The 15,946-nt window shown below is 45.6% G+C and overlaps 1 protein-coding gene across 1 annotated transcript in view; it reads right to left on the bottom strand.

The window, feature by feature from the left end:
• JPH3 (junctophilin 3) overlaps window positions 1–15,946 on the bottom strand; it is a 116,734-nt gene that overhangs the window by 31,449 nt on the left and 69,339 nt on the right. Inside the window, exon 3 of the mRNA XM_074968865.1 lies at window positions 1,230–1,354. Coding sequence (XP_074824966.1) covers window positions 1,230–1,354 — 125 coding nt within the window. The remainder of the gene's footprint in view (window positions 1–1,229; window positions 1,355–15,946) is intronic.

Raw genomic sequence — 15,946 nt, 5'->3', positions numbered from 1 at the left:
GACAGAGCCAGGAATATAATCCAGGTTTCCTAGTCCCACTCCAATACCTCTATCCACTAGACTACACTACCTATGATGCACATGATCATTCACCTGTGAACCCAACCATCCTCCAACCCATATATTTATAGGGAAAGGAGGAAGAAGTTAAACAAAACAGCAACGTTCCCAACCCCTCATGAGTCAGGTTCAAGAAACATGAGCTTGGCTTAAAAATCAGAAGATTTAAAAAAAATAAAATAAAAAATAAATGTTGAGCTAGAAACTTACTTTTTTTAAATGAAAGTTGAGATTTTCATATGACTCCAAAAGCTGGAGTTTTAAGTAAAATTATTGCAAGACTCATGATAAAATTGTGAGTTGGTAACACAAAAGTGGCACCCCACTGAATGCAGGTGGAGAACAGCTGCATCCTCACAAGAGCATTGAGATTCACGCATCAATGATGGGGTGGGGGTGAAGTCTAAGGCCATGGGTGGGTCTTCCTAGCTGATCTGTTTCTCTATGGCTTTATCATTTTAGAACCTGCTTTGACTGGGTGACTCCCAAAGGGCTGGGAGGGGCAGACAGCCCCAAAGCCAGGTGCTGCATAAGTCTAATGTCTTTGAAAGCTGGGAAAAAGCTGTATCTGTTCTCGGCTGTCCTCACATTGGATCACAATCTGAGCTGAGCAGGGTTGGGTGGAACAATATTTTGGAAAGCCTAAAGAGGCAGGTCAGGTTCAAGGAGTTGAAAGGAGAAAGCATGTAAGGATTGGCTCAGTGCTGAAACAGGAGCATGGGAGTAAGATCAATAATTGACATAGACCCAGGTGCAGGGCTGGTTCTAGGATCCCAGTCTGTGGGGGCAAGTGGGTATTTTGGGGGCCCAGGATGTTGCAATTTAAAAAACAACCAACCTTCCAGGAGTCGGTGGGACTAGTTAGACCCCTGAAAAATCTTGCATTATAAGAGTTTTAAAAAGTAAAATTTGGCTACTGTGTCAGTATTTTGTCACTGTCACTTCTACTACTTAATGCTGACTAACTTTGTACAGATTTTGGCTAGTTTGGGGGCCTTGAAGATTATTAGGGTGGGGGCAAACTTCCTCTTTGTCCCCCTGTAGCTCCAGGCCGCCCTGTCCCCGAGAAGCCCCACAATGCCCCTATGCATTGTACCATTCAACACATGCACGCACACACACAATGAAGTCATCTAGGGAGACTGGCTGGCTCTGCAGTGCAGACTGACCGTTTTCCCTGTGTTGGAAGGAAGGCGAAAACTCTTTGGCAGTGATCCTGGCAATCCGAGCTTCCTCCTGAGCTTTCTGCGCTGCTGTCACAGCTGCGTCTGCTTTAGCCCTGGAGTGGGAAGTCCTGCAAGAGAATGAGCGACAAAGACTAATTAGGTACCTCAGTTATTCAAGTGGGAAAGAGGTGTCATTCAAAGAGCTGCAGCAGTAGCAATGATCATTGCCATCCTAGCTCAGAGCCCCCTTCCCCCCCACCCCGACTAGTTACCTAGCTAAACACAGAGCTTTTCTTCTGGTCTAGGCACCAGCCCTGGGACTGTTCAGTGCCCTGCGGGTGTCCAATGTTCTTGAACCTGTTTCTTCAAGAGAGACCTCACACAGCGAACAGATCAGCCCCGTTTGGAGCTACAAAAGCCACGCTTTAATGGGAACCTCTTCCCCTTAGACAGCCCCAACTGTAACCTTTTGTCAGGGTTTTGCTGTGGCAGTTGTTTGCAGCAAAGGAATTCGTCTGTTTCAAAATATTGGGTATTAAAAGTGCACTAAGAACTCGGTCCTTTGAAGTGCTGAGGAACTCCAGGCCATGCAAAGAGCCTTCAGCTTGCCCGGAAAAGATGGGCATGCTCAGCCTCTCCAGGAGGCACTCAGTGTTTGCCACCCCTAAAACAGATGGGCTGATGCTGAGTTGGGAAACAGACAATCAACTGGCTAATGAGCATTCTGAGCAGTAACACTGATGCACAAACCTGACCAAAACTCCTTCATCTCCGAATCAAAACCCGTGGGTCACCTCAGCCTGAGCAGAATTATCCCCTGAAGTCACTAGTTAGAAAACAGGTGCTTTCTGTGGGAAACTTTGACTTTGGGGCAAAAGGTTGTCAGCTGACAACTTTTAGTGGAAAAGCCAAAGTTTCAGTTGGAGATGCCACCATGGTGCTTCGTGGGAGCTGTAGCTGGAGGGTGGGGGCACGACAACAGCTAGGTGAAGTTTTTTGGACAAATATATTTCACCAAAAAATTCAGTTTAGGTCGCAGGTAGTTTTGCTCGAATTTGGGTTGAATTTGCCAAATAGTTTCAGCTGGGGGAGAAAAAAAGAAAGTTGTTTTGGGTCAAACAAAAGACAACACTGACCCAAAATGAACTTTTTCCCAATTTTCATTTTGTTTCATTTAGGGTTGTTGGTTTTTTGTTTTTGTTTTTGTATTTTTGCAGTGGGGGCAGGAAAGCGTTAAGCCTCTTTAAAAAATAATTATTATTCATTCAGCTCTACTCAGGATCCCATTCTCTATAGGCTGAGCTCTCTAGCTGGAGTACATCGACCATGGTCTCTTCTCTTGAGCCAATATGGAGTCCTTGGCCATGGTGCACCATGGGAGATGTAGTCTGGCTGGGGAATCTCGCCCATAAAAAAGATTAGGGCCACCAGGCACACAAACTACAGCTCCCATGGGGCACCAAGGCAGCACTTCCGAATCAATTTTTTTTTTGGTTTTTGGCCAAAAAGATCAAAAAGTTCACTTTTGATTGAAAAATTGAAATTTTCCATGAAAAGCAGTTTTCACAAAATCTTGTATTTCATCAAACACAAATCTCCACTGAAAGGCAGTTGACAGTGAGTTTTCAACCAGCCCTACCTACTGTACCTTTTTATAGGTCATTATCAATCCATGTTTTTAAAGTTTCAAGTCCTGGACATAACACTCCTTCCCTTGGGGGACTTTTCTACTGACTAATTGTTCTTGCAGTGTTCCCAGTAGCCTACATTTTTCTTAATTTCATCCCATTGCTTGGAGTTGCTTGCCCTTCTACAATCCCTCCTTGTCTTTGCTGTATGCATCCTTTGACTAATGGTAAACCATTATTGTACCACGCCCCCCTTGGCCAAGCTATAGATGTACCCTTAAAAAATGTTAGTGCCTAGACACTCGGGTAAAGGGAGCACTGCCAATAGACTGACTCTTCTCCACACCCCAGTCAGTCCCTCCCGCTCCTTCAATCATTTTTGTTGCTGATCTCTGAATTCCCTCTAAGTTTTCCAAATCTGTTTGTCACTGCAAGTGCCCAGAACTGAGTGCAGTGCTCTGACAAACTCATTTACATAGAAAATAAGAATATAGAATCATAGAATATCAGGGTTGGAAGGGACGTCAGGAGGTCATCTAGTCCAACCCCCTGCTCAAAGCAGGACCAATCCCCAACTAAATGGCAATAGGATACATTCTACACAATATAGTTTAAAAAAACAAGTACTAAGTGTACTCAAAATAAATGTCAGGGTTTTTTTGTGTGTGGTCAATTATTTGAGTCCAGGCTAGAAGGTACTATTGCTATGCACCTACATCTGCAATCATTCTGTAACAACAGGGTACTGTGTAATAATATCAGCATGATGCATAACTGCAGAAAGCAGTACGGACCTGTCGCTTGTTGACACGTTCTGTTTCTTTCACAAGTGCCAGGTTTATATAAATTGTCTCCGCTGGAGTAGCTGATGGAATTGATATGACTAGTTCCTAAAGAGTTATTTAAGGTGGCAGTGCGAGAGTAGTGGAGATGACACTGATATAGGGAGACCAGATGTCCTGATTATTATCAGGACCAGCCCGATAGCAGGGGCTTTGTCTTCTATACACACTATAGCCCCCCCTCCCAAAAGCCCTGGTGCATGGATGGCATCACTATGGCCAGTTCCTTAAGGGCTATTTTCCATAGATTCATAAATTAAAAGGCAAGAAGGGACCACCGTTGTCTGGTCTGACACAGGCATAGGACTTCCCTGAGCTAATTCCTGTTTGAACTAGTGCATAGATTGTTTAAAAAAAAAATCCTATCTTGATTTAAAAACTCTCTGTAATGGAGAATCCACCATAACCCTTGGTAAACAGTGAGGGTAATTAACCATTGGAACAAACTTGTGGTTTATTTCCAGCCTGAATTTGTCTAGCTTCAACTTCCACCCACTGGATCTTCTTGTACCTTTTGTCTGCTATATGGAAGAGCCCATTATCACAATTTTGTACCCTGTGTAGGCGCTTATAGATTGTGATCAAGGCACCCAATATAAGGCGTGTATTTGAATCCTTAGGTCATTCTTGTGGCTCTTCTCTGACCTCTCTCCAATTTAAGGTGCTGCAGCGGCAGTAGTTCTGATAATATGCATATGGCCAATTCCCATACAGTTTCTCAAATATATAAACTCCTTTTAAAAAGTGCTGTAGAAGAAAACAAACGTTCTTGGCCTTTGGTCTCTGGAAGAGCGATTAAAACACTTGCTTTGACGAGTGCAGCATTTTACACTCTGCCTCCTACAACATTCTCCAGAGAGCAAGCAAGACACCCAAAGAATGACTCTGTTCTTGGTGCCTGTTAGTGATGGTGCATGAAACAGACAGGGGACAGTTTGACTTCATCAGCTAGTTTGACCTCAGGGTGCAAGGAGGCAAAACCAATGCAATCAACTGAGTAAAGATGACACAGACAGAATGTGTGCAAAGATCACCAACGTTCTGCTTTCCCTTCCAAAGGGATTGCGCCAGAGGAGCTCAGAGTGCAGAGCTCAGCAGATGCTGGGCTCCTGTCTGTCTCAGAGCTCAACATTGGCAAGATTACCATTTTTAACTCCACACACAGCCTAATTCAGCAGGGCACTGCCAGCCGAGGTCTTGCTCCAGAAACTGCAGGGCACAATGAGCAAGCTTTCTCCTTCACTGGTGCCAGGCCTTAGAAAGGAAGCCGGCTCCAGGCTGTGCCCAGCCACCTGCTGGAAAACTAGAACTCAGCAGGAATCCAGTTCAGCACACTGGAGAAATTCAGAGTCCAAAAACATGCAAACTGTGTAATCACATGCTATTTGGATGGGTCCCTTTGGGGTTTCATACGTGCCTATAGCTAGGCTTGGAAGGATTAGCTTTTTCTCAGTAAATGTTGCTAAATGGTGATTTTGCTGTACACACACAAACTGAGAAAAAACATTTCCATCTATACTAATAGACATTGACAGGAAAATTAACAAAAATGCTACTTGAGAACTTATCCTTAAATCAGACTCAATATTTACTTTGTATATTTTTGACATGTGATGTTGACAAGTAGTGTTTTAATCATTAAAAGGCGTTAACTGTCTGAATCGCAATATCTACTGTTACTAAAGATTGTCTGACCCCCCCCTCATAATTTCCTGCAACTGTGAAATTTAAATTTAAAAAAGCCAAAATATAAGCCTCAATATTAGCTGCTAGATTCACCAGAAATAAAAATTCTAGATCTAGCTTACAGTCAGGATACTGGTCAGCTCTGGGTAACTGCCTGGGTAGGGAAACTCCCAGGTGCCATTGCCTGATATACGTGGTGGTGGTATTTCATTTGGGTGCTTTTCCATCTGTGTCAGTATTGAACCAGTACTCCATAATGTCCTGGTCCAAAAGTGTGGACTGAGCTTCTGGAGGACCACCACAGACACCTCCACTTTGCATTCCAAGTGTAAGGTGCGCATCTTGAATAAAAACACACAGCGCATCATCCCCAAAAGTATCCACACAGGCTCTCCCTGGAGGAAGGACTACATGTGACAGAGGCTTGTGTTTACCAAACCCCTGAGACGAAGAGTGCATCTACATTGTGATAAAAACCCCACGGCACCAAGCCACAGAGCCCAGGTCAGCTGACTTTGGCTTAGGCTGCAGGGTTAAAAATTGCAGTGTAGATGTTCAGACGGAAGCCTGGGCTCTGAGAGTCTCCTCCCCAAAGGGGTCTCAGAGCCCAGGTGCCAGGCCAAGCCTGGATGTCTACACTGCAATTTAATAGCCTTGCAGCCTGAGCCCCACAAGCCCGAGTCAGCTAACTTGGGCTCTGAGACTCAGTGCCATGGATATTTTTTAATCAGTGTATCTGTACCTCAAGAGTCTCCTAGAATTGTAGGACTGGAAGGGAACTCGAGAGGTCATCTGGTCCAGTCCCCTGCACTCCTGTCAGTGGTAGATGAAGGGTATAATGTGCATATTGGGTGGTTTACATTCGGGATTTCTTTGGAGTGAGATATAAATATATCAACTTACACTATTATGTTAGAAAATAAGGACTAGAGACCAGTCTTTGATAGTAAGTAAAGTTCATCATTTTAACTTTTATTATTACAGTACTGACTAGAGTCCATGATCAGGACCCTGTTGTGCTAGGCACTATACTTATAACCTATGTACATATTGGTCCCAGCCCAAAAGAGCTACCATATAAGTAACAGACCTATAGCATACAAAGGGCTGGATCCTCAGCTGATCCAAATTCATCTGCCTCCACAAAGGATCTGTTTGAATTCACGCTGGGTGAGGATCAGCCCTGTAGTCGATTGTCATATCACACTGAGGGCTGATGGTATCTGGCTAGCCTTGGGATGAAATGCCCGTAGTTGCACTGACAACGGGAGGCTGATTTTCAGTCCAAGGTGCAATCGTTTTCCTTATGCCCTAAAACCTTGGCTGCTATTTATTAATCATATTTATTTATTAAATCATTATTAGTTCTATAGCACCAGCTGTGAGCCAATCACTGTTGAGACAAGTCTGAAGACATGGCTATTCCCTCAAAGATCTCGTAGTGCAGATGTGATGCTACCAAAGGAAGATGATTCAGCCAGGAAGTTTAACAAGCCAGTTGTTAGTTCCATTATATGTGTCCAGAGTGTTGATGTTCTTTAAATATATATACTCGCCTCTCTTCTAACTCTTCTTAGAGGCGAGGACTAAGGTTTGTAGAATTTATGCCTGCCTGCCACACACAATTGTCAATATACAGTTTGCGGCTCTGTTGCGTCTCTTGAGAGAACTGTTGCACTTTACTTACAGACGTTTTCAGAGCACATGCTGTTTTATTGTTTGTCCCCTGAATCTTTTGAGACTAAAAACCCCCCAAAAGGCCTCTCCTCTTGTCCTGCTGTTGTGTCCTTCATAATTGTCTAAATTAGGAGAGGGTAGTTTTACAGAGCAGTAAATTAAAGGCGGGATCGAGAGCCTGTGAGAATCTATTCTGGGCCCTGGTCTTGCTTCCATTCATTCTTCGCAATCACACCTATATTATTGTCAAGCAAACACCCAGGCACAACAGTGGGTTTAAGTAACATTACATTGTGTCTGCAATTAGCTACTGCCAGGGAATGCAGGGTCTTGGACCAGTGCTGCGTGATGCCCATTGACATCAGAGCACTCGGGAACTCCCATTTACTCCAAGGGGACCCCACAGAATGGAAGAGAAGACTCATGGAGGACTGCAGACTTGGGGCTCTGCTTGGTGCACCTGGGATGGGGTGCAGAGATGGCAATATGGTAAATTTCTGCTCCCCTGACCCTACAGGCCAAACCAATGCCAGTCAAAGTGGACACTGAGGGCATGTCTACACTGCAATTAAAAACCTGCAACTGGCCCATGCCAGCTGACTTGGGCTCGGGCTGTGGGCCTGTTTAATTGTGGTGTAAACGCTCAGGGTGGAGCCAGGGCTCTAGGACCCTGCAAGGTGGGAGGGCTGCATCCTGAGCCTGAACGTCTACACTGTAATTAACCAGCCCCTTAGCCCAAGTCTCAGGAGCTTGAGTCAGCTGGCACTGGCCAGCCACAGGTGTCTAACTGCAGCGTAGACATACGTTGGGATGCTCTAATGCCAGGTGGAAAGCCCTCAAGGCTGCCACCAGCCAGAATCCCAAGTGCACAGTGTGGTCTAGCTATTCCCCTGACATGCCCCACAACACATCCTTCATAGAAGAGGGGATGGAGAATGGGTGGCATAGAACCAGCTACACCAGCTTTATGTCACTGTGGGATTCCCCTCCATCAGGGAAATCACAGGTCCAGGGCCTCAGTCTGGGCTGAGGAGCTGGCCCCTCTGTCTGTGGTAACCTGCTCTGCTTTGACCTGAGGGTTTGGGTGGGAGAATGCAGCACAGCCTGGTCCCCCTTACATCCCTCTCAACCCACAGAGCTGGACTATTGCAGAACCCCCTATGGGAAGAAGGGCAGCACTTCCCTGTTCTATACACTACTCCCCCTCAGAGATCCACATGCTCAGGCTTCCCTCTGTTCATGGACGCGGATGGGAATGTCTGGCCATGAGGGTTGAATACAAGACCCACCAAAGTCAACAGGAGTTTGCCCATTGAGTACAATGAGCTTTGGATGATAACTTGACTGTGGGCATCCGGGGTGGGCCGGAGGCAGCTGTGGTTGCTTAGCTGCTTTTGGGATTTGGCCCAGGTATAGTAAAAATAAATGATATTAATTAAGTGATCTCCATTACAAAATATACCCAATTCCCGCAAAACGGATACAATGCACACCGCTGCACAAAGGCGTGGTTGGGCTTAATTGTTTGTAATGCGCTCTAAGATGCTTGGAAGGAAGGCGGCATTGAAGCGAAAAGTAGAATTATGATGATCCATACGTTGCATAATAAAATACATAAGTATTCCCAAATAAGTGCAAGTAATCCAGTTAGTGCTAGCCTGAGTATCTCAGGCACTATATTTAACAGCTGTCTCCTTTTTATATGCATGCTGTCTATAGCGTGCACTAGATCTTAATTCCCCAGTTAATTGCTTGATTTTTATTTCCTTGTAAAGCAAGTCCTCCTACATGACACACACACACATTTTAATTGCTCTTCTCCTGCCTCACGTGGCTGAGTCTAACTTTAAGTAACCTGGGGCTAGCTGCGTGTAAAAAGATGAACTCTGGATATATTACAAAGAACACATGGTCCCCAGCTGAACAGCAAAGCAGCAGTTTCAGCATCGCGTTCTGCTGTTTTGTGAATGGGACTCGCTGAGTTACAAGACTGCAGTGACTTTGGAATGTGCTCGGGAATAGCTGTACTGCCACCCTGTAACCTCCTAGAAACCACTATAAAACTAAGGTTTAAGCTTTCCCTTTGGTATAAGCGTAACTCTGAGAGCAGCTGCTGTGTTGGGCTGGAGCTGCTGGCATCAGGTATGCAGGGAATTGTTTTTAAAAATAAAGGATTGGGGACAGATCTAAGTGTGGGATGTGGTAGCTGAGTGAGAAAGACATAGGGGGCAGCAGGGGAGGAATGGTCATATAAATGGACAGAGATGAAAATATAGAAATTCCTAACCATGAATAGTTCCTGTTTATTTATATCTTTAACTCCGATCAAAAAGCTGCTGATCACGCATATAGCTAGGTTACGTGACCCTGTGTTCCGATGAGCATTGGCTACCATTGCTCTTCCTCCTCCATTTGTTATCCCCACTTGTGGCCTCTTCTTTCTACTCAGTCCCTAAGTTCTTCTGGACAGGTTTTCAGACAGTGCCAAGCACCACGGGACCCTGACCTCTGTTGGGCCTCCAAGGTGCTACCATAATATTAACATGACAAATAAAAAATAAGATAACACTATAGTAATGGCTCCAAATATTAAAGCTAATTGTAGAATATCAGGCCATTCGTCTGTAGTAGGGATTTTGGCTGGGGCAGAGCTGGCAAGGGCAGCTGGGGTTGGAGGTCCAGGTCATCCCGCATCTGAATACTCACAATTGGGTGGAGTGACAGCTCTGGTTTGGTTGAGGCGGACAGGGGAGCCAAATTTGGGGTTGGTTCTGATTCTTGTCCCCTCCCCGTCCCCTCCCTCCCCCGAACCAATTCACTTATTTCTGATTACTGGGCAACTTGTCAAATTGGAAGGCAGAACTGGCAGGGGGGAAAATAACAACCAAACAGATTTCTGCAGATCTTTTCAGATCTGTTGTGATTTGGCTGACGCTAACAGGGGTGAAGGGATACTAACTAAGAATGGACTGTAATGCCAAGCTTATCTGTTCTGTCTAAGCTATAAGAAGATGGAATAAACTGATTTGAAAGGAAGAGTCTGGCTTTCAGGAATGCCAACAGGTCAGTCAGGGCTTTGTTTGGGGAAAGAGCCAGTCAAGATGTTCATTATATATCTGAAACTCTGCCCTGGCTTTGTGTGAAAGGATTAGGGTATCTGCCAGCCAAGGCTGATTTTATAGCAGATCTGGAGTTTTGACTTGGTTTGAATTGAAGGGCAAAAGCAGAGTTTGGGGAGGGAGAATTGTAAGCATGCAAAAGACTTGTACTCTGGTTTCTTTGCATTTTGTTACCAAATGGAAAATAGATCTGTCTCCAAATTTTTTTTTGCAAAGGTAACACATTATCTGAGCAAAAATGGGTCTGTGTTCAAATGAGTTGGCTCTATGCTAAAAGTAGGAAGTAAAATGTATTTTTCCCACTTTTGATGTGAGAAAAAAGCCATTTGGTCAAATATTTTGCATTGGGTGAAACACTGTTTTGCAAAATCACATGACATTAAAGGACCACGCTTCTCATGTGATTCTGCACCTCCCAGGCAAACAAACATTTTTATTTTTCCTTAACCCTAAGGTAAACCCAAGCAAACCCAAAGCAAAAGTACATATGGGTGTTATCAGACAGACCCTCCATAAAGACACTGAGGCTTGCAAACAAGGTCCAAAACTCTGAGCTTTATTAGTCATGTATATCTGGAGTCAGTGCTGTGTGAATACTCCTGCAGTAAATACTCCCAACGTATATTGAGATCAGTCTAGAACCTGCTAAAGAGTAAAGAGGGGATAGACTCTTTCGGGTCCCAAAACCTCACCTCTAACTTTCACACAATTCTCTGTACCTTGCTGAGTCCTGGGGTTCACCACAGCTGCAGGACCAGGCCCTAATGACCAGATTCTCAAAGACATTTAGGTGCCTACAGCCCATTCCTGCTCCCTGTGGAGTCGATAGCTAAATTCCCATCGACTTCAATGAGGGTTTGATGCTTTCTCAGGGCATGTAGGACTGGAAGTCACCTTGTTACCCTCCAGTGTGAGGGAGACTTTCTCAGGGTAGCTGGATGCCAGCTCTTTGACATTGCCAACCTGTCAGCCACTCAAGCACTCTCCTCGGGGCTCTGCCAGTCCCTGCTTACTACCACAGCAGCGAGATGCATTTATAACAAGAAGTTTATTAGCGAAGAATAGAGATTCAAATGGGTAGTGAGTAAGAATACTGGAAGTAGAACTGGTTACATACCCGAAACGCAATCCTAAGTCTAGAGGCCTTACTGGTTTTCAGTCCTAACCAGGTTCCTGGTTATTTCATGAACACCACACCCACTTTAAGAGGTTTCCTCAGTAAATGGCTGCTAAATTGTCTTCTTGCTTTTCATTGCTTTGTTCCCCAAAGACAGGATGTCCCTGGCGTCTGGTTGCCGGGTGTCTGGTTTTTGACTGGAATGCCCAGTCGAAAAGGGGCCCTAGCAGCTCCGGTCAGCACTGCTGACTGGGCCATTAAAAGTCCAGTCGGCAGCACAGCGGGGCTAAGGCAGGCTCCCTGTCTGCCCTGGCTCTGCGCAGCTCCCCGGGCGCAGCCGGCATATCTGGCCCCTAGGCGCAGGGGCGATCGTGGAAGCTCCGTGTGCTGCCCCCAGCGCCTAGGCACAGTGCTAAGACACCTGGCCACGCGTCCGCCTAGGGGCTAGACTTGCCGGCCGCTTCCGGGAGCAGCGTGGAGCCAGGGCAGGCAGGGAGTCCGCCTTAGCCTCACTGCACCACGGACCATGAACCGCCTGAGGTAAGCACTGCCCGGCCAGAGCCTGCACCCCGAACCTCCTGTCCGAAGTCAGAACTCCCTCCCACATCCTAACTCCCTCCCAGAGCCCACACCCCTCCCCCCTCCCCCAGAACTCCCTCTCCCCTAACTCCCTCCCAGACCCCACATCCCCACCCTCACCCAAACTCCCTCCTGGAGTCTGCACCCTCTCCCACACTCCAACCCCCTGCCCCACCCCGGAGCCCCCTCCTGCACCCCAAAATCCTCGTCCCCGGCCCCACCCCAGAGCCCACACCCCCAGCTGGAGCCTGCACCCCCTCCCGCACCTCAATCTCCTGCCACAGCCCTGAGCCCACTTCCGCACTCCAAACCCCTTGGCCCCAGGCCAGAGCCCCCTCATTCACCCGAAACCCCTCATCCCCAGAGCCTACACCCCAGCTGGAGCCCGCACCCCCCTCCTCTGCACCCTAACCCTCTTCCCCAGCCTGGTGAAAGTGAGTGAGGGTGGGGGAGAGTGAGAGATGGAGGAAGTGGGGGCTGGAGTGAGTGCAGGGGCGGAGGCTCAGAGAAGGGGCGGGGCAGGAACGGGGCCTCTGGGAACGGGGCGGGGAAAGGGTGTTTGCTTTTGTGCAGTTAGACAGTTGGCTGCTGGCTCCACAAGCATCTCACCCTCCCCATCCACATGTTTTTCTTGATGACTTTCATGTGTAAATGAGGCTTCCAATGCTTAATTCACCTTAGGTAGGGATAGGTGAATAAACACACTTTGTCTGGCAGAAAACCTGCATGTCAATGCTGCCTGGTTATGTGGTTTAAAACATATTTTTAATCGGTACACAACTCCTTCCACACCCACTATACATACATCTTGCAATGCTTATGATGACTAGTATGATTTAATTTGATACCTTGCATGCCACCCTTGATAGATAAATACTATGACAGCAGTGTGTTAGGTGCAGTGAATCTGTCAGGACTGATAGACACAGCTGGTTCAGAACAGTGAATTCTTTGCCAGTTGTCACTGAGAGGTTCTTAGGGGCACAGAGAGCATGAGCTACTCCATCATCTTTATACTTCTCTTCCCCCCTCTCCCGCCACCTTCCACTTGCTTAGCTCTGATTCAGAGTTGATCTCACTGTTCAGGGCTTAGAAAGTTGAGAGCAAGCCCCTGCCTGGCAACAGGTATTTAAGATTAATTCCCCATAAGGGAGCGCAAAGCACCTGCAGTGTTGGGGAGCTCCCTCATGGGTCTCTTGCTGTGTAGCATATTGAAGCATCAGAATCTGTAGCAAAGGCTTTGTGGCTCCATCCAACGATGCTGTGCTCAGTTGAATTAAACAATTAAATAAAGGAAAAGTACCTGAGTCATTACTTGCAACAGACAAAGTCACTTTTGCAGAAGAATCTTAACAGAGCCTCACCATGTATCAGATAATGTTTACAGAGAAGAAAGCTAGATTCCTTATTGTTATGGGCCAAAATATGCAAACTTGGGTGCTTAAAGTTAGGCACCTAACTCTGTATGTAAGTACATGAGAAAAGAGTCTGAACTTTTATAGGTGCCAAACACCCATAATTCCAATTTCTAGCATCTCTGAAATCAAACCACCTTTATTAGGTGCCTAAATGTGACTTTGGGTGCTTAAAGTTAAGCACCCAAATTTAAAACTGTATCCATTATTTAAGAGTTGTGATGCCCAGCCAGGATCATTGTGCAAGGTGCTGTACAAAGTCACGGTCCTGGCCATGAAAAGCTGCTGGTTTAATTAAAGCTTGAGGCAAAGATGCAAGAAGTGACTGTGACCTACCAAAAACTCAGGCTGGTGCATTTAGCAGCACAGCGGGACTATTCACTGATACGGCAAGTGCATTCTGCCGGCATGTACGTGGGACATTAAGTAATATGACTGATGCATTCTGTCTGGCTTAGACTGTAACTGGCATTTTCAGCAGCATGCCAGAGTCTCCTGCTTGTTCAGACCTGCAACATTCACCAGCAATGAAGCAGTTAAGGAACAAGTGGCTTCATCATGGCAGATGAGGAACTGTCTCAAGTTTTCCTAAGGGGCCAGGGCTGGCTCCGCTGGATTCATTTAATCTACTAGGTCAATATGTAATCAGGCCATTTTTTTTTAAATGCATGTTTATCATCCTGGGGGAGGAGAATATCTTCTCTCTCCATTCCATGGCTCTTCGTGTGCTTTTCTAATTTAAAAAAACAAAACAAAAAAACAAAACAGGAATATTCACTTAGATATGAACTGTAAGAAATGTTTTTAAGGAAATTTAAAAAACAGCATTTTTCAGGGCTTTTAATATCTATACCTTTCCCCTGGAAATACCACAAAGTAATCTTAGCACATGGCTGGATTTCATATTTTAAGATCAGTGCTAGTTTTAGGTGTCCTAGCTACACAAAGGAGTAGAAACAGCCATAAACCCTTTGTGTATGGAACGCTTGGATAGAAGTTCTACCACATTTATCAACTCTCTGGGGGAACTGTGGGGAAAACAATCCATATCCAAGAGGTTCTAGCTGAGTAAACCTGCGCTCCAAACCAGGAAAACTCTGCTAATGTGACAGTGAGGACGCCATTTTGTAGCAGCGTTTGGAAGTGGTGTATTCTCCTGCTGTTGGTTCATTATTGGTAATTGATTATGCAGACTTTTCTATGGTGTAGCTCCTGAGTGACTGTCAGATACAAATAACACTTAGCTCTGATACAGAGCTTTTCCCCTAGAGATCTCAAAGTGCTTTCCAAAGGAGGATCACTATGATTATCCAAATTTTACAGATGGGGAAACTGAGTCACCAACAAGGACGTGACTTGCCCAAGGCTACATAAGAGGCCAGTGGCAGAGCTGGGAATAGAAAGCAGATCTCCTGAATTCCTTAACCGCAGGAACATCAGGGGATCATCCCCATGTCTAACTCCTAGGGGCCAAACACTCCCAAACTTTGGGGAAGTTAAGATCTTGGCCCAGGTCTGAATTTTGCATCTGTCTCTATTGGCTTGTCCATGAAAATAGTTTTGTTCCTTCAAGTTCATCTGATCCTGTTGCTTAAAACTTGACATTTATGTAGTGCTTTTCATCGTCAGTGTGATTTCAAATATTGACAAACTCTTGATGTCCGGTGAGGAAGGGGAATCCCATTTTACAGATGGGAAAATTGACCCAGAGCTGTGAAATGACTTGTCCAAGGCTACAGACAGGACTCATTGCAAGAGCCAGGGTTGTTAGTGTTATTTATTAAGCCCTGACTGTGTACTTAGTGCTGTTCATAAAAGAAGATACAATCCCTTCTTTGAGAAACTGACAATCTTGAGACAATTTAGACAAGATTCCTGATTCCCAGTCCTATGTGCAGGCCACTATTCCATGCCTCAGTCAGTAGGCCACTCCCCTTTCACTGGACAACCCCCTTCCCTTTTGAAGTCATAATCATCTGTAGGATATCACAGTTTGTTGCCATGAGATAACAGCGATGCCTTCGGGAGGGAAGAAGCAAGAGGTTCAGAGAAGCTTGTAGGATCCAAACCCAAAGCCAGTTTTCCTGCAGTTATCTCTTGAAAATAAACAATGAGAGGGGGAAGATGGGGAGGAAATGTCTAACTTCTGTGGCGTTAGTCCAGATTTATACTGGTGTACGCTGAGAGCAGAACCCAACTCCTACTCCCTTGACTTCAGTGGATTCCTCCAGATTTACATTAGTGTAACTTAGAGGACAATCTAACTATTAGGGCTCATCTATATGGAGAAGCTATTCTGGATTAAGGTAGAGTGTAAACCTAAAGTGCAATAGCTATTACAGAATAACTCTCCATGGGAACAATCTTATTCTGTAGTAAGAGTTTCCACATAGGGATCTGCTCTGAAATAGACATTCTGGTCAATCGTCCAATATAGACAAGTCTTTACCCCACTGACTTCAGAGGGGCTACTCTGTATTTACACCAGTGTACGTGAGAGCAGAATCTGGCCGTAAATGCATCAAACCTACAAGCCCCAAAAAATGAAAAGCAAAAGTCTCTGCTCAGAGCTGGTAAATGAATCCCTCAGCAGAAGGGAGTAGGGTGAAGGCTGTGTACATGACGTAACCCTCTCCAAAGGGTATCTGATTATCCAA

Source organism: Natator depressus, chromosome 12 (assembly GCF_965152275.1).
Source record: "Natator depressus isolate rNatDep1 chromosome 12, rNatDep2.hap1, whole genome shotgun sequence".
NCBI lineage: Eukaryota > Metazoa > Chordata > Testudines > Cheloniidae > Natator > Natator depressus.
This window is presented reverse-complemented; position numbering and strand designations above follow the sequence as displayed.